General features: G+C 39.4%; 1 protein-coding gene across 2 annotated transcripts in view; it reads left to right on the forward strand.

Moving 5' to 3' along the window:
- Positions 1 to 20,481, forward strand: part of Art4 (arginine methyltransferase 4) — an 88,235-nt gene that overhangs the window by 55,614 nt on the left and 12,140 nt on the right. For both annotated transcript variants that reach the window (XM_076196374.1, XM_076196384.1), the window contains one exon: positions 18,476 to 18,642. In XM_076196374.1, coding sequence (XP_076052489.1) covers positions 18,476 to 18,642 — 167 coding nt within the window. The remainder of the gene's footprint in view (positions 1 to 18,475; positions 18,643 to 20,481) is intronic.

Consider the following 20,481-nt stretch of genomic DNA (forward strand, 5'->3'; position numbering starts at 1 on the left):
ATTTCCCATTTACTTGTTATTCCCGTGGTATTCTTGAATCTCTCGTAGTCAGTTTCTTCAGAGAATTTCTTCAAACCTTCTCAATATGATTTAGTCCTTGGCCACTATTTCCTCTTCTGTCAGATGCAATGTGTGTGCGACTCAGTCACCCTCTCTTTCTTTTTGGGGTGTATCGCAAAAGTGCAACATATCAGATGCTACTGGCACTTGCTAACAAAACAAAACAAATAACCCAGAAACTGTAAATATTGTATATATTTTGTATTTGTTTAATTTTCTGTAACTGTACCTTCGTCTTGGTTTCTAGAGGATTTCCTCAGTATCATGAGCATAGGGAAAGAATTTAAGACACATCCCATAGGCTTGGATAGAGTAAGACAATTGTTATAAACAAGGGACATTCTTTTGGGCAGGCTGGCAATTTACTGAGGGGTAATTTATGAAATGGGTCAATCAAAATCATGCAGTTTTTATGTCATTCAGTAAAGAAATTTTGTGGAGTTTGAAAATGTTGATGGTACTGTTTAGTCTTTGGTTACCTGTATGCTTAGATTATGCATGAATTTGGTGTTGGAACTTCTCTCCTACACCCCCCTCTCTCCTCCTCTCCCTGATATGCATGTGATTGGAGAGTAATCTCTACTCAAAAAAGAAATGCTGATCACTTCTAGCTTCTATTTCACCTTTCAATTGGTCTAAAATCTCCCTTACAACCAGTATGACCCCACTAACACAGTAAATTATCATCAGATACTAAAGTATTACTCTATCTCATCCAACTCCTCTTCCTCTTTCTCCTGGTCCTCCCTCTCCTCTTCATTCTCCTCCTCCTCCTCCCCCCTCCCTCTTCTCTTTTCTTACTCTTCTCCTCTTCCTTCCTCTATTCTTCCTCCTCTTTCCCATCTTCATCTTCTTCCTCTTCTTCTTACTCATCGTGTAAACACAAGGGCATGAAATTCCCTCATCCCTGTCCACACACAATAGTACATTGTGTAGATATTATGTACATTTTGTTTTTATGAAATAGAGGATTTAGATAAAATGGAAGATATATTGACTTCATTCTAAGAATTGAAGTTGAAGTATAAAACATTCAGATTTATATTAGTTTTAGGCAATGCTAATTTGGGTGACAATTGGGATGTACAGGAAAATTGTTGCTCAATTGGTTTTGTTTGTGTATTTCTGAAATTTAGTTACTTGTAAATGTCTTCCATAATCTTGGTACGTGTTCAATATATATTTTTTATATGTTTTTAAGAAGTGTAGCACTGCTTTTGGTATGAAATTTGTATTTTGTTTTGTGTCATATAAGCTAATGCTGTGGGTTAATGTAAAGCAGAATAAACCAGTTATTAGTCATTGATGTGTACATCCACAGCATAAATGAGAATGGGTTCAAAAGAAAGATAAACGGTATTGTAATTTTTCCAAACTCATGTTCATTGAAGTCACTTAAGTGACTTGTTCACCCATTGTATGAACACTTAAAAAAATTGAATGAATTAAAAGGAAATTCATTTTTTACCACTGTTCCTATTAGCACATTGGTATTTGTAAGACCCTGTGCACTTTTTTATTGCAATGTTGCACAAAGACCAGCAGTGAGTGATTCCTGGGAAGGCCTAGACTTTTTTCAGTGTACTTATGTAAGTGGTAATAAAGACTGATGCAGCTTTGAACTTGTTCTTATCCAAATGTTTTAAAATGGCTTCTCAGTTCAGTTATTATTTTTTTTTTTTACTTTCCTGGCTCGTCACACACAATGTACAGTGGTGGCTATAATTAAACAAGACACTCTTTTCATACCTGGCCAGCAGACAATACAAATAAGCTGAAGTTTAAAATGAACAAGTGAAGAAAAAAAATGAGATGAAAAATCATTGTGTGCATGAAATATATATATCCCCAATCCCATATATTTGCAAAACCTCCCACAGTGCCTTCCAGTCTACACTGTCTTAAACCTTTTCCAAATCCATAAAAGCTCACAAACATCCTTACCTTTTCATAAAGCATTCTCACATATCTGCCTAACCACAAAAATCTGATCCACCCAACCCCCACCTTTCCTAAACCCACACTATTCCTCACCAGTTACCCTTTTCGTTCCTTTCCCAATCCTCACAAAACCCTCCCATAAGCCTTCCCAACTACACCCAACAAACTGATCCCTCTGAAAGTATTACACTGACATTTGTCCCCTTCTCCCTTGTAAAGCAGAATTATATAGGCACTCTACCCTCCCTTAGACACATATTAAACAACCTAACTAGTCAGTCCACTTTTACTGTACCTTTCTTCTTCAGACACAGCATGACACCCTTCTAGCCTAAGTGCCTTACCTGTTCTCATAATTTTTAGAGCTACTTATACCTCATCTTTTCATATTTCTCCTCCATTTTCCTCTCCTATCACCATCATTTTCTTAGCACCTCCCACTGTTACCACCACTCCCTATCCTCCTCCATATTCAATAACTCTCTTAAATACTTCCATCTTCCCCTTACCACTTCCTCTTCTGTTAAGATCTATCTGCACCTTTTACCTTTTCTTCTCTACTTGACTTGCCTCCCCTTTCCCTTATTTTCCTTCCAAAACATCTTTTTATGGCCTTGAGGGAAAGCTGTTGAGTGCAGTGTTAGAATAGGAAATGGAAAGAGTGTGTAGTTTGAGATAAAGGTGGGACTGCATCAAGGACATGTCATGTTGTCATGGATGTTCAATGTATACATGGATGGGGTGGTACGAGAGGTAAAGGCAAGGGTAATGGACAGGGCACTGCAGATGGTATAGTTTGCTGATGACATTGTTCTTGTGGCAGGGGCAGAGGAGGGATTAAAGGAGTTAGCGACAGAGTTTGGGAAGGTATGATATAGGAGTAAATAGAAGGTAGATTTGGGTATAAGCAAGGTGATGAGGTGTACAGGGGTAGAGGATGACAGTGAGTTGGAAGTAAGTTTTAAAGAGAGAGGCTGGAGGAAGTAGATAGCTTTAGATACTTGGGGTTGCATGTGGAAGGGAAGGGAGGAGTGGAGGTGGAGGTAGAATGAACATTGAGAGAAGCAAGTAAATGCCTTTGAGGATTAAAAAGTGTTATGAGAAGTAAGCATTTGGGAATAGTTGCAAAGAGGAGATTGTATGAAGGGATGATTGTGCTGGTGGCATTGTATGGGACAGAGTCTTGGAATTTAAGAGAGACAGAGAGGAAAATTTAATTGTGTTTGAGATTACATGTCAGAAGTATGGTAGGGGCTACCAGGTTGGATAGAGTGAGAAACAAGGAGGTAAGGAGGAGAGTGGGAGTGGAAAAGGAGATGGCAGATATGGCTGATGAAAGGTTATTAGGATAGTTTTGGACACATGGAAAGAATTAGTGCAGTAAAAGAGGTGTGGAAGGCAGAGGTGGAGGGAGTGAATTTGAGGGGACGACTGTGGATGAGGTGGATGGATGGGGGGAATGGGGTGTTGAGCAAGAGGGAAATGCCTGTTAAGCAAGGAAGGGAGAAGGCAGGAAATAGGGATGAGTGGAGAGTGACTATGTATAGATATTTTGATGCAGACTGCATCAGGGGATGGAGAAAGAGGGCTACCAATTAAGTGAAGTGGCCTTGATGTGGATGTGCTGTCTTGCTGCATAGCTTCTGACCCAAGGCAGGATACAGGGATGACCCGTCATCCAGGAGGAGCTGAGATGAGAGGGGGGAAAGGGTGGTGAAGTAGTGGAATTTGTGGGATTAGGTACGTCTTTGACTCGGCTACCTTCCTTATAAGGTGGAAAAGGATCTTTGTGTGTGTATGTGTATATATATACATACATACACCAAAGGCTTTTTCCCCCCTTACACAAGGGGTAACCATAAAGAAAAAGGCATAGAAACCACTCCCACCCATTCCATCCCCTACATATTCCACTCCCCTCCACCCTCCTCCCTCCCTCTCATCTTGGCACCTCCTGAATGACGGGTCATCCCTGCATCCTGTCCACTGCCCTGGATCAGATGCAGTGTCGCAAGACACAGCACATCCACAGCAAGGATGTAATAGGTAAATGATAATTTACCAATTTGTGAGGCAGGGTCAGGTGAGGCAGTTGTGCTACTGACACTAACCCAGTACTACCTCCCACATGATTGAGTTGTCAGTGACTAAAGTGGCTCACCATTAGTTACTGGTTACCCACCAATGAGGAAGTTGTGTTGGAAACCCATATGGATGAAATGGAAAACCACGGAAAAGGTAGACGAATTGTTCATAAGTCATTGGCCCTCCAAGCTTGTTATGGGTCATTTGTATGTTTGACATGCATGGCATCCCTGCAGGGCCTGGAGACAGGAGTCGCGAAGGCTTGAGTGCCAGTACTGTTCTACTGAGGTGCCCTTTTGGAATTAGCAACGTGCCTCTTTGGTTCTCTACTTAGGCAAGGATGGGTGGCCCTTCTTACCCAGGTAGACAAATCAGCAGGGCTGTTGACTTGAACCTGTGAATATGGATATATCTCTCCCCAAGCAAACACCACGTGGCCTGCAGCTATGGACACCCCTCCCCTGCTAAGGTGGTGCTCTTCCACAATCCCTGGGATTGCTGGGCTAAAGATACCATAGGATGTGTATGGGAAAGCAAATCATAACTACATGCATCCAAACATGGCACTTCATCGGGGGGTAGACTTGCAACCTGCCTCTTGCAAAACCAAGCCCACTGTGCAAGTTGCCAGGATGTTGCAAATGAGACACATGTTAAGTCAAGCCTAGGGTGAATCACTGGCGGGCTCACTGTGTGGACACCTAGAACCTTCTTTTCCTCTCCCAGGATGATCGAGTACCCTTTTTATCAGTGGAGCTCAGGAGGCTTACCATGAACGTAATGGCTCTCGGAGGTGAGGAGACCAGATGTTGGCGAGATCAGCAGTAAGTGCTACTTGTTGGACTGCACCATCATGCCCCACTGGTGTCATGGGAATAAATGAAGGCATGCTATTAAAGGGTTACTACAGTTGAAGGGATTTCTCCCTGTCTTCTCTTTTCTGTATGAGGGGATGGAGAGGGAGGGGGGGGCACTGATTAAATGAAGCAACCTTGCTGTGGATATGCTGTGTCTTGCTACATTGCTTCTGATCCAGAGCAGTGGGCGAGATGCAGGGATGACCCATCATCCAGGTGGAGCCAAGATAAATGGGAGTGGAGTATGTGGGGATGGAATGGGTAGGAGTGGATTTTATGCCTTTGTTTTTTAGCTACCTTGTAAGAGAGAAAAAGCTGTTGGTATGTGGTATATACACTTGATGAGTGTATGATAGGTTCAAATGTACTATGGGGTTCATCTCCTTCATTGCAGTATATACTCATACTGAGACATGAATATGAAATGTTTTATGCCAAACATGAAACTAAAGTTGACCAGTACCCACTACAGGACATACTTGTATTTTTTGGTGACTCGGTTATAGTTACTGGGAATGCCAAAGGTGGCTGTGAAGGTAGTCAATCAATCTATTGCTCCTGGTCTATTGCAATTGATCCACAGCTTCCTGATAATTGGTAATGGCCAATCAGTCCCATAGGTCACTCAGGGAAGAAATATTATGTTGTGTATGGATTGTTTGTGTGGGGCAATGTAGGATATATATATACTTGGGGTGCAGGTTCTCTTTGATGCAAACTGAGTTAAGCACCAAAGCATTATCACAATTATTAATTTTCTTTGTAATGTTTTCAATTTTCTTCACTAGAGGTCTGACTTTGGAAGGATGAGCATAAACAAGCTGTCCAGTCATCCATTTTTAATTATACACAAGTTGATATTTCAACTGCGAGGAGTCATTCTCAAAATGATAAATCACAAATCAACACAAACAGGCACAGAACAACTACATTTTCACAGAATAGACAAGTCAATGCTTTTCCATATACCTTATAAACAAGTTCAAAGGTGACATGGAAAGGCTTATATTAGTGTGTGGGCCGCTGACCTCACCCGAGCTGATCTTCTTAGAGAAGATCAGCAGATGTGGTGGGAAAGGGATGTGTGGAGGTAGAATGTAGGTTGAAAGAAGCAAGTTTTGGAGAAATGTTTATTTATAATTTTGCATTGCTATTTTGGTGATATTTTCCTATGGGTTCCTTCAACTGGTTCATGATATATATATGTGTGTGAGAGTAATATATATTATTATTATTTTTTTTTTTTCTTTCTTTTCTTTTCTTTTCTTTTCTTTAGGCACACACTGTAGTAAGATCATAAGCACCCATTAAAGAAATATATAAAATAAAAACAAGATAATGATAAAATTAAAAAAAAAAAAAAAAAAAATCCAAACCCAACCATACAAATTTCATCAAGTTTACACCATTTTAAAGGGAATTTATATCTCTAATGCTTATCCCAAAATTACTTAATCATTTTGATTTTATGCCTTTGGTGGTAGCACTGCCTATGATGGTGCATAAAACTGAAAACTCGCTAGCCCATAAGAAAATATACAGAAGGGTTTATACAATCTATTTTTGGATAGAAGATGATGTGAGGAAAAATGATTTACTGATAACTCAGATCTTAGCACAGTGTCATTCATGACTCGTACTATTGTGCATGCCTCATTTGTTTGTTTTCCATTTTCTTTCTTATTGTTTATTAGTTTTGTGATGCCTGTTTATCCATTTTGTTATTTCATTTTCTTGTTTTTATTTGCTTATTTGTTGTATATATATATATATATTCATATCACTGGTGAGAAGTGTAGTAACACATTTGTAAATCACAACTAACACCAGTCGGACGAAAGAAAGAGTAGTAAGTGAAACTATTTTGATTGCTAACTGCGATCCTCTTCAGTAGTACAACTGAAGAGGATTGCAGTTAGCAATCAAAATATTTAGTTTCACTTACTCAACTCTTTCTTTCATACAACTGTGGTGTTAGTTGTGATTTCTTCATATACCGTAGGGTGGGGTAATCGGGCCATCACTGGGTAAATGGGCCATATAAAAGTTATGTATTAAAAATTATGTTACAACTGGTAAATAAAATTCTGGTAAAATGGAGGTGGAGAGTTGATGGTGGAAATAAGTCTAGAAAGAGAGTTGATGATAGCAAATACAGTGTTTCGGAAGAAAGTCAAGCATAAGTACACATGGGAGAGGGTGGTGGAGGGAAGGGTGGTAGATAGAGCGCTAATGGATTATGTAGTGGTAAATAGGATTATGATAGGAAGAGTTAAGGATGTACATGTTCTAAGGGGAGAGGGTGGGGGAATATCAGATCATTTTTTGGTGGAAGGTAAGTTGAAAGTGGAGGAAGAGGAAAGGGACAAAAGGTAGGGAGGTTCTTAGAGTGAACTCTTTGAATGAGAAGGAAAAGGAGAAGGAGTACGGAAAGAAGCTGAAGGAGGAGTGGGAGGGAGTAAAGGGTAGAGTAGAGCTGGGTGTGGAGGAGGAATGGGGATGGTTCAAGGAGGGAGTCATAAAGTGTGCAAGGATGGTGTGTGGAACAAGAAGGACAGGGGGAAATAGAAGAAAGGGTAGTGATTGGTGGGATGAAGAAACAAAAAATGTTGTAGAAGAGAAGAAGCAAGCATTCACAGATTGGTTACAAAATAGGACGAGGGAGTCATATGAGAGGTACAAAGAAAAGAAAAGAGAAGTAAAGCAAAAGGTAAAGGTTGCAAAGAAGAGAGCAGATGTGAAATGGGGTAAGAGTTCGACAGAAAATTTTGAAAGTAATATAAAGATGTTTTATTCAGGGTAAAAGTGAAATATTTTAAAATCAATTTTAATTAAAAAAGTGAGTAACTTTAATATGGCCCATTTACCCCCAGTGATGGCCCTACTACCCCATCCTACAGTATCTAGTTTGCTTGGTAATTTATTCATCTTGTTTAGGGTTTGTCTTTCTCCCCCTCTTCTCTCTTTCTTCTCCCCGTCCTCTACCTCCTCTTCAAATGTGTCTTACTTGTGTTTTGAATGTTCAATGTTTATCTGTTGCTTCATCTGTGGATGGGAAATGGTGTATGGCAAAGGTCTTAAGGTTTTTCTCAATATGTTCTTTGGTACTCTTTATTAGGAAGTGGTGTAAGGGGAGTTTGTGTATGGTTTCCCATGTTGTTTGGTTTGGTAAGGATGGGGAGTGGATGGTCATGTTGGGGGAGGGGGGTATTGCCTATTGGTTATGTTGGAGAGGTAGTTTTACATGATTATTGTGGGGAATTTTCATATATTTAGTCTTGTGTCCTGTTTGGCTTGCTGATTGTATGCCAAGCCAAATTAGGCAATGTGCATTCAAATCACCTGCCAGTAAAAATGGGACTAGTGTAGTGGGTGGTATATGGATTTATATATATATATATATATATATATGACATAAGCGGAGTAGGAAACACAGGAGTCTTGGTCTTGAGTTTATTCCTGACTAGTTTCGCAGGTATGCTTTTTCAAAGGAATGGTGTACAAACAGGCTGTGGGCATTTTATACATGGGGTGGACCTCACTACCTCCCTGTGTTACCATAGTTGGTGACAAGTGTGAACATTACATATTCATTGTGGCAAATGTAATAATAATGATAAAGTTTAACAAGTGGTAAATATGATGACAACACTAATAATAACAATGAAAATATTAATAGTAATTGTAACAGTGATACCAGTAAAAAAAGATATAATAATAATAATGATGATAATAATAGTAATAATAGTAATAGTAACAATAATGATGATAATAATAATGATTTTTTTAAACAATTTTATAATAATAATAATAACAATAATAATGACCATAATAATAATAATAATAATAATAATAATAATAATAACAATGTTGAAAATTAATAGTGATTAATATTGAGAATATAAAATAATAATAAGTGGTGAAGGAACAAAGTAGAAATAATGGAGGATGCGTGAATTGGTAGCATGTGAAATAAAGTATGGTAGCATGGTATAAGAAGGAATGTCAAAGTAAAAGGAAGAAAGCTGGAAAGGGTAGGCAGAAGTGGGAAAAAAGGTATCTACTTAGAGTAAGGGGTCTGGGAAGCCATTCTTGGAGGGCAAGTGTCGCGGTAGATTTTGTCCATTTTAAGTCACCAATTCTCTTGTTTGTGTTTTTGTGGTTGGCAATGTAAAGTGATTCAATTATTTTCCATTGTTTCTTGTGTAGTCCTTTGGCTAGAATGGTGGATCCCTCCCAGTTTGGTAGGTGTCCCTCTGTGTCTATGTGGTTAACTAGAGCATTTGTTTCTCAGTGGTGTCTAATGTTCGCTTTGTGTTCCCTGAGTCTGTTGTTAAGTCCTCTGTATATCTCTCCATAGTATGCAGAGTCGCATCCTTTGCAGGGAATTTTGTATACAATGCTATTGTCACAGTTCGTCTTGGTACTGTTTGTGATCAAGTGTCTTATTTTCTTCCCTGTGTCATTTACTATGATAAGTCCTGTCTGTCTCAACGTTTTGGAAAGCATGTGAGAGAGGCCAGAGTTAGGAACCTCAAGATATTGTAAATCTGTCCTCTCTTCACTTTCTTTCCTCTCTCTGATTTTAATGGCTTTCTGTAGTGACATCCCAACATGCCCTCTGGGTACCTTAGGTTCCTGAATGCAGCGGTTATGTATTCAATTTCCTCTTGTAAATACTCTTCACTGCATGTTATAAGAGCCCTAAGGTAAAACCCAATGATAACTCCTGATTTGGTCTTTTCGTCATGTGCACTAAGATAATGGATGAAGTCGTCTTTGTTTGTCGGTTTACATTATACCTTGAACCTAGCACTGTCGTCCGATCTGATGACGACAGTGCCTAGGAAAGGTAGGGAATCTTTAGTTTCTTCCTTTGTTTTGTTGAGAAAAGGTATGTTGTAGTGTAGTGACTCTACCTTTGTTTTATATGTTGTCTTTTCTTGCTGTTGTGTAATCAATGTCAGCCAATATAGAGCTTGATGTTAGTTTTGTTCCTTGGATCAGAGCTATGAGTATTTGTAGCAGTGTTTGTTTGTAGTATGTTATGGCAAAGTTTTTCTTTTGGTCTGTTTTGGATGTGTGGCTGTTTGAACTCCAGTTCGTAGGGTACTGGTTTATGAAGTGACCTGTCAGTCACAACAACTAACTGAAATAAATGTAGGTTACTAAAGATTCAAAATAGATGAGATACTATCAACACTAAGGCTAGTGCTCTGGATACTCTAGACAACATTGTTGCTCCCTAGGTACATTACTCAGTTATATTAACTGCAACTGAGGTGATCATCCTTAAACTGCAAATTATACCAATTTGAAAAAGAAGTTCTTTGTATTTGATTTGGAATGCATGAAGCACAAAGAGGAATATGGTGTAGGATAATCATACCAGGAGTCACATATACAGAAACACTACAGTTAATAACAAATGATCACTCCAAGAGAGACTACTTACAATATACAAAAACTACCTACTCAAACTCCTACCTCCCACCTGTGCTGCTAGAACTCTTAATCCCTTCCATACTATGATGCCTATGTAGGTGTTGTGAGGCGTGAATGGGTATATGAGCATGCAGCATTGGCATCTTGATTATATTTATTTTGTAGTTATAGCTGAGTGACTCCAATATTCTGTGAAATGGTTTGATGATATTTTCTGTGGTTATTAATATTCAGAGTGAAAGAGAACGAGTAATAGAGCCGTATCTTTATATTGTGATGCATCATCATACATCAGGCAGCTGATGCTGCCTGTGAGAATTTAATGCATATTGAAGAGGTTAATTTGCCCACTGACCCTCTTCCTATCAAAAGTACAAAAACCACCTTCAGTCTACCATAACCCCCAACCACAAACCCATCCACCCCTTCCCACATTCACCCTAACGCCTACAACCTTTTCAACCCCAAGAAAAGACCCAGTTCTTCAAGAGAAACCATAGATAGAATGAGGTATACCAGTGAAACCTTACCCCAGAAATACCAACAAACCATTCTATCTCCAAACATCTGAAGTAAATCCCCCTTCACAATACCTAACAGAGCACTCACAGCCTTGAAATTGGCGATATATGCCAGAACCCATCACTATATGACAGGAAAATAACCAAAGGTGTATGAAGAATCAAACTTAGTCACAAAGGCCACACAAACCCATCTCAAACAAAGATGTTGAAGAGGCAAAGGAGAATATTAAAAACTCACAGAAAGGCCTTGACTTGTACATTCAATCAATTCCTGGTTGTTCAACAAAATTCTAAATGTCAGGAAAATAGCACATGTGATACCAATATTAATAGCAAATAAAGTACCATGAAATCCAGTATCCTATAGACCCATCAGTCCACCATATCCATGATAATGAAAATATTGATCCCAGAAACAGCTAGTCTACCCACCTTTCCAGACCAACATGGATTTAAGGAGGGCTACTCCACACAAGAAGAGGTTAAAGAAGATCATACCATCAGAAAGAAGCTTAACTAATCTACATACCTCTCTAAACCAACACAAATTCAAGGAGGACCACTCTACCAGCACATTTCCCACAAACACACAAGTGCTGGAGGGATTTAACAATAAAATACCCCTAGAAAGAATGGGCATAGTAGCAATAGATATTGACAAGATATTTGATAAAGTTCCTAGACAGGTACTTTCAAAATAATATATGACTAAAATCCACAAGTGGCAAAGAAAAAAAAAAGGGGGGGGGGGCAGGTAGACAGTGCAAAGTAACCCAAAATAAAATTTCTGGGACCAAAACTGTCCAGTGGAGTCCTTCAAGGACTAATACTCTCGCCAGTACTATTCAACCAACCTCATCTCAAGCAATCCAAATCTAGAACACATTACCAAACTGCTCACCTACACAGATGACCTGATGATGATAACCCAGGATAGCAGCTACAAAATAACAGCTAAGAGTACACATGCCCTGTAAAGTATACCAGAACAATGGGTTAGAAATGATAGAATGAAAGCCTCCCTTCAAAAATCATTAGTAACATTGTTCACTCCAGATAACCATGAATTAAATAAACATCCAGTAGTGAAACTGATTGGCCACGCTTGTCCATTGGAAAAGAACCTTAAAATCCTGCGCCTTATTTTTGATATATGATCTTCAGCCCACACATGAAATGAAAATAATAGATTGAAGGACTGCCCTTGAAAGCTATCAGTAACATTACTCCAGACAACCACGAATCTAAAAAAAAAAAAACATCCAAAAGTAAAAATTATGAAAAAATAAAAGCAATCACACTAGAATAGAACTAAAGAATTTGGACTGCTTAAGAAAAATTTGATTACAATATCTGAACAGTTCATTAGAACCACACACAAGAAATTTAAAAAGGAACAGCTTCCCACACAGAGTGATAGATACATGGAATAAATTAGACAACGAAACTGTGAGCAAACACTATACAAGATTTTAAGAAAAAAAAAAACTTGATACTGAGAGATACAAAGACGGGTCACCACGAGCATAGCTCCCTTCCTGTATAATACAACTAGGTAAATACACTCATCTATGCTTCCACAGCATTGTTCCCAACAATTATTAACTACAGTTGGGTCTTCCACTTATATATTAATTGGGACAGAGATCTGCCCATTAAGTGAAATATTATATTGGAAAAATTGGATTAGTGACCAAGGCTTCCAAGGTATCTGAACAAAACTGACATCCTAATCATTTAAAGATGATATACAGCTTAAGACGATGTGAATATGCACTTGAAATCTACAAATTGCATTAGTATAAACAGAAAACTATGAATATTATAGGCAGTAGGCATGTGGTAAGTAAAATATTGTAGGCATGTCTGTACACACAAAGATTAAAATCAATATTAGAAAGTGGAAGAAAATAATAAGCAACTGCATGTTGTATCATTTTGACTTTTTGTCATAGGACATCTTCACAGCCACACTCAATTCAGAGCATGAAGTATAGTATTATTTTGTATTCCTCAATTTTTGCCTCCTGGGGCTTTCACATACACCCAACATTTGTTTTACCTACTTTATAGCACTCGGTCGTATAGTGAGGTATTCTTGTATTGCATGCATACATACATATACCAAAGGCTTCTTCCCCCTTACACGGTGGGTAGCCAAAAAGAAAAAGGCATAGAAATCACTCCCACTCATTCTATTTCCCACATATTCCACTCCCCTCCACCCTCCTCCCTCCCTCCTATCTTGGCACCTCCTGGATGACGGGTCATCCCTGCATTCTGTCCACTGCCCTGGGTCAGAAGCAGTGTCGCAAGACACAGCACATCCACAGCAAGGCCGCTTCATAAATTCGGCGACCCCCCCCTCTCCGTCCCCTCATGCAGGAAAGGAGAAGACAGGGAGAAATCCCTTCGGGCTGCATCTTGTATTGCAGCATTATATTAATGTCATTGACACTGTACAGGATATTCAGCCCTCCTATCTGCAATCTAGAGATGTCTTTTGTCAATATAGTCTCTCCCTTGTAGCAACCTGAATACTGTAATCATATCACCCCTTTCTCTTCAATCTTTCAAAGTTGGCAGACCCAGTGCTTCTAGTCTCTTCTCATATGGTTTATCTGCAAGGCTGGGAATCAGTTTGGATTATCCACATTATATTTTCTTAATCTTGCTTATAACCTTCACTCTGGGGACTACTGCTGACACATATTCTAATCTTGGATGGATCAGGGTTTTAATATGAGTGTGTGTCTCATTTAAGTAAAAGTATGAAATGCACTTAGAGGAAATACTGAAGTTGTGGCCTAAGCCAGGTCAGGTATGTTGGATGTCGGGTAATATGAGGCCAGGTAAGGAAACTAAACAAAAGACTCGTACTGATATACCATCATTCAGGCCAAAGTGCAGACTCCAAGGACCTGTTTTGAAATCAGTACGGAAATTTTATTCAGATTTATACTGTTCCTAACGATGAGAAAATATTGAACCATAATTTTGGACCATAATTTTCCTACTTTCCCAACTATATTGTACCGCACCATACTGTACTACATACTCTGGGATTCATGATTCTCTACCACCACTTAGCAAGCTTGAGAGAGGGTGTGGTGATAGTAAGCTGGTGAGAGATTCAAAGGCCCAACTTGACCGGTTTCTGGTAATGGAGATGTGAAGAGGATATCGAGCCCTGGGAAATCTGCTGCTTGATGTTGTGAAGGAGAGTTAAACAAAGCTTTGTGAACTGCTTTACCTGTGTTTTGTTGCAGATCTGACATTGTTATGCTTGAGGGGGAGGTAATTTCATGGAATATATATATATATTGTCTCCCCCCACCCCCCGATGGTTGCTACCTGATACATTTAAACATAACACTGTTCTCTTTCATTTAGTCTGAAGATGTAATATATGAAAGTACTTACTGTGTACAAGTTTCCCTTCTCATGTGGTTATTTTGTGTGCGTATATATATATATATATATATATATATATATATATATATTCTCTCTCTCACCCCCCCCCCCCTCCATGCCAGTGCACCAACACCTGCCCTCCCACTTCTATTAACCAGCAACATAGAAACCAGTCCAGGCATTTACACTGGCCCCACATCCTCTAAACCCATAAACTATACACACACATCCATCAAATGGAACTTATGCCACTATTAGTTCCATTTAACATGTACAGCACAAACCAATACACTGAAACTGTAACCAATACATGACAACACATGCACAAATATACCAACACAAAAACACACCTTCAACATCTATCCATATCTGTCTGTATATCAAGGGCTCCCCCCCCCCCCATTACCAGGGAGGTAGCCAAAGTCAAAAAGCTTATACCCACTCTCACCTTTTTTTCACTCCCATCCACCACCCCTTCCTCACTCTCATCTTAGCTCCTCATGGATGACGGGTCATCCCTGTATCCCACGTACTGCCCTGGGGCAGAAGTAATCCAGCAAGACACAGCACATCCACAGCAAGGCCACTTCACTTAATTGGTGACCCCCCTGTCTATACCCTTGTGCAGAAAAATATCAGACAGAGAGAAATCCCTTTTGGCTGCATCCAAAATATCAGTCACACATAACCACTCCGTAATCCCCCACTAGCCACTCCCTTCTTTGCATCACAGTATCATCTCTACATAGCCATTCTCCATTCTCTCCTTTCTCCTTGCCACCCTAAACATACTACAGATAAACATAAATGTACTTGCTGACAAAACTCAGAGATGATTGATTTCTGCAAGAAGCAAAATTAACACCATAAACAACAATACTCTCATTGATCGATTGCACAACAATAAGAGAAGACACAAGCTGCCAAGGTGGACTCTTAACAGTAATACACAGCAGCATACTCTTCTCCAACAAAACAGGAGATACCAGACCATCACTCACAGACATCATAACATAAACAACCTTAGAAAGAAGACTAAGTACTACATCATAAACATATCCTATCAGCTTTATCAGCCCTATAAGGAGGCTTTCATCCCACAACTTGAAACACTGAGCTCATTGATAAACCACAAACTGGCTGATGTTCTAAATACGCATTAATCAGGCTTAACAAACAACAGATCAAAGAGGACAGAAAATACTTGAATAACTTACTATCATAAATATAATTAACTCTAGCAACAACTCCACTAGACAGCCTCTTCAATATGATCAACAACCAACATACCCTTGCATCACTGTACTCACTGTCCTTACATGGGAAATCATCCAAAATCTTTCATCTGATCACTTTCCAGTAAAGGTTATCATAGAACTGGAAGAGAAAATACAAACCAGATTCAAAAGAAAGTTTATACATACATATACCAATGGCTATTTCCCCTTTACAAGGGAGGTAGCCAAATCTACTCCTACCCATTCCATCCCCACATACTCCACTCCCACCCTCTTATTTTGGCTCCTCCTGGATGACGGGTCATTTTGCCCACTGCCCTGGGTCAGAAGCAGTGTAGCAAGACACAACACATCCACAGCAAAGCAACTTCATATAATTGATGACCCACCTCTCTGTCCCCTCATGCAGAAAAAGAGAAGGCGAGGAGAAATCCCTTTGGGTTGCATCAAAATATCATTCACACATATTCCCTTCCCCCCCCCAACTCCTTTCCATGCACAACCATTCTCCACTCAGCCTTATTTTCTGTCTTCTCCCATCCTACCAAAAAGCTAATTAGTATGAGTACTCAGAAAATATATAGAAAGAATCAGAACATTTTGGAATAGACCAGTACCTGTACCTGGATAAAACTGTAAAGAAAGTATTAACTGCCATCCAGATGGCAAGTGTAAAACACAATCCCTAAAGCAACAGAAAGATTCCAACCACAACTACTCAGGGATATAGTCTCCTTAAAGAAATAAAAATGATAACAACTAGTAAAAGAACATACAAAGCAATTCAGTGGAAACGTCACAAATCTAATAAACAACAGAAAAAAGCTGGAAAAACTTACCAGCAAAATAGAAAATCTGATAATGGCAAATTATAGAGTTGTTGAAAAAAAATCACATACATACACAGCAGTTGGTGCAATTCAGGATGAAATATTGGCTGAAGAACAATGTGATATAATCAACAGGCATTTCTCCAAAACATGCTTCAAGCCCACAACTCAGAAAATAGGAAAATAGTTAAAAGAAACATGGAAAATCAAACCAGACACTGAAGCCACTCCCCAATAAAAATTTAGGAAGGTGAGGAGTGTATGTAAGGAGGTGCATATCTGGCTGAGGTTGCTGAAGGCCCAGACAATATCTCAAACACCGTAGCCAAACAGCCATAAGAGCCTTAACTGACATTTTCAACAATTGGTTACACAACAAAATCCCAAACATTAGGAAAAGAAATTACATAAACCAAATATTAACACCAAACAAATGCAACATGCAGACCAATCTCGCTACAATCCACAATATCCAAACCGGTTGAAAGCTAATAACAGCAAGAATTAAATTCGAAATGCCTACGTCCCCCAACCAATATGGAATCAAGGAAGGGCACTCTAGTTGCACACTGCTTACAAATATCACACAACAAATGCTGGAAAGATTTATTGAAAGAACCCCCACCAGAAAGAACAGTTATGGTAGCCACAGATATAAACAAGTGTTGACAAACCCCTCAGAAACGTACTAAGATCACTGGGACAGATGTTCATAACAATAACAAGAAGTGGTTTAACTTCGTAGCAAGAATACAGTGCAGAATAACCCAAAACAAACTAATCCCAGAAACAAAAAAGCATTACAAAGAAAGAACTCACTCAGGGTGCAATACATTCATCATTATTGTTCACTCTTTTCGTGAACACACAAGCCTACTTGAACAAACTGGAATAGTGGCTCAAAAATCATAGAATGGAAGCTTCACCCCCATGAAATCAACAGTGGTGGTGCTCACACCAGACAACCATGAATAAAAAAAAAAGGGGGGGGGGGCACCTTATAGTAAAATAAAATGGCCAGATTCTTCCATTGGAAAAGAACCTTAAAATTCTAGGCCTCACACTTTATACTTGTAGGACTTTCAGCCCACATATCAATGACCTGACAGCAAAAATCAACAAGAAAACAATCCCACTTAAATCTATTGCAAACACTGGCTTGGAATCCCAGAAGGAAACTTCAATAGACATCTACAAGCAACATATAAGAACCCCCTTTTGATTACACCTGTACAACATGGTTCCCAACAATCAGCAAAATGAATACAATATGCAAACTTGACAGAATGGTCCACTTACCAGCAAAGCTATCCCTTCTCTTCCTTCCCCACTCTTTCTCCCATCCTCACTTATCACTCCCCACTACACTTCCAAACTCAAGCTCATTCCTCCCTTTCAACTTAGTTCTACTTAACAGTAACATATTCATCATCCTTCATACAAATGAACCAACTTTTACTCTGGTTTGTACCACAGTCAGATTTGATGACCCAGTTACAAGGGTTTTGGTAGGAATCCTCCCAGACCCTTTTTATACGTTTCTTTGGAGGAACCTACAGAGGAGTATCTGTAGTCCTACCACTCCATCTCATTTAGTTACTTTTACAACATGTATGGGAAACGTGATGGTAGAATCCCTCATCACCACCACCACAAGTGGATCCAGAAGTGGCAAGGGACAGATTTAAAGGAATAGCACAAAGGAGGGACAGCTGTAGTACAAAAAGGTTATCATTTCCTTACAAGTAGATTTTTCAAACTAACATGAATGAATGATGTGTGGCCTGGGTTTGTAGAGGTACCCCAGAACAGTCCTTTTAGTATTGGCTCCATGTTTCAATGTAGTCAATGCCCCAGTACCCACAGAAAACGGTTCTACACGAATACAATACAAATAAAATTCCAGTGCATCTTTCCAGAGATCTATATTGGCAGCCACTGTGAGGCTGTAGGCTTCCAATTTGTGAAAATTTAATCAGCAATTGACATTATCAGTGGAACTTGGAAACCATGTAACCAATAATTTGGCAAGTAGAAAGGCTAGTAGTGACAATATTTCATGTTGATGTTCTTTCTAACAGGAAGTGGATTGCAGTTAGCCAGTGCAGCAGCGGTTGCTGCTGCAGTTCATCCAGGCAACCTGGCAAGCACTGGCACATCGGGTCTTGCTCTTCAGAATTTCAATCTTCCTGCACAGCCTGCTGCTTCTACAACACACCACAGCTTCCAAACTCAGTCATCCAACTTGGTGAGTCCCAGAGTGCATGCCCATAAAGTGGAAATTCTTGTTCAGAGCTGATACATTTTTAATGGAAGGTACCTGGTACTGGGAATGAGGGTCTTTGCATGGTTTAAAGTGAAAGGAATGAAAAAAAGATACATTTGATGGGAGTGAAAAGTGTGATGTTTTCTTCTTATGAGGGAGGCCAGGACTTCCTCCAGATTTTACTTCAGAAGGGAAGACCAACTTTGTCACCACTAAGGTGCTCCTTAGGATCAACTTCCATTAAGGGAGTCGATGCTTAGTGTGAGGTAGCAACTGAGACTGATTGCCTACTTAGTCACTGTCAAAACTTTAACTTTGCTCTAACTGATTTTATATATACTGTAATTTGCGGCGTATAAGTCGAGTTTTTAAGACTAAAAAAATCTTTCCAAATCTAGGGGTCGACTTATAGGGCGGTGCTAAAATGTAAACCTTTACCAACGAGTTGTAAACAAGAGGTACACGCATATTGCCCCCCTTCTTAAATGACTTTTCTCCCTCCATCATCCATTTATTCCACTCTGAACGAATATTGTCTTTAAAGGGTTTATTTAGTCACGCACCAGCTTTTCATTCATTCCGTACTTCCTTGCTGCTGCACTGTTGTTCGAAGAGATCGCACATTCAACAACTCTTAGCTTGAAGCTAGCATCATATTTCATTCTTTTGCCGGTGGAGCCATGGGGTTAAAATAATTTCAGCTAAAGTACGAGCTGAACAATGGAGAAGCTCCACCCTGGGTACGTGTTGTCAGTCTGATGTCTGGGTAATATCTGGAGACTGTGTAGATGTCTACAAAAATATGAAGACCCATTGCAAAAGCAAAACCTCAACCATCATCGGACAGGTTGGTAGCGTGACGTCACAGATTGTTTACACTACTAATGCAAACGGCGGGTGTGCGGTACAGTCATACTGTGTTTTACAATAAAATAAGAGTGCAATACGCAGCAGTACTATCTAAAAACTACTTGGAATGATCTTCTATCTATGGTATTACGGTAATATTTTATAGGAGGTAATATTGACTTGATGAATTTTATGTTCATAAGCTATACCGATACAATATGCGGTAACTGCTGGTGTTTGCTATACAACACAATACAAAAATATATCATATTATTATAGCTTTAGTTCATTTAGCGGTAGACCTAGGTAAGTTTATTATAGCTTTATTTCATTTACCAGTAGACCTAGGTAAGTTTTGGGCCACTGGTAGCCCACCATATGTTTGGGGTCGACCTATATGGTAGGTATAGGCCTAAGTCAGAATTTTGAGCTAAAAAAAAAATTGAGGTCGACTTATATGCCAGGTCGACTTGTATGCCACAATTTACGGTATATATATTTATATATTACTGTCTTCTGGTGATGGTGCATGACATTGGGGGGTATGAGATGATAATCTCAGGAAGTCCATTATCACAATCTACACAGAAGACGATACAAGTCAAGTGATCACTCTGTACTGAAACAGAAAGGCAGTACAGCTTGGCAGGTGCTTACAGAACTGAGCAGCCTTCTTCAGGATCTTTAGGACCCAGTCACACCAAACTGATGACCTGTTTCCGACCACCAGTGACCAGGCTGATTTGTGCTGTTCCTCTGTCTATAAAAAGAATTCAAAATGGTGCAATTGGAATGAATATCCCCCATCATGAAGAAGAAAGTGAAATAGCCACCTGGCGCTAACCATGAGAGAAACAAAAATGCCACTGTCGAAGGTGGTCAGAAATAGGTTGTAAGCTTGTGTGACTAGGGCTTTACTTACCCCACATAGGTAGAAGGCTAGAAGTCACCCTGAACCACAGCACAAACTGC

Source organism: Oratosquilla oratoria, chromosome 1, assembly GCF_046742065.1.
Source record: "Oratosquilla oratoria isolate Oo_2021 chromosome 1, ASM4674206v1, whole genome shotgun sequence".
NCBI classification, from domain to species: domain Eukaryota; kingdom Metazoa; phylum Arthropoda; class Malacostraca; order Stomatopoda; family Squillidae; genus Oratosquilla; species Oratosquilla oratoria.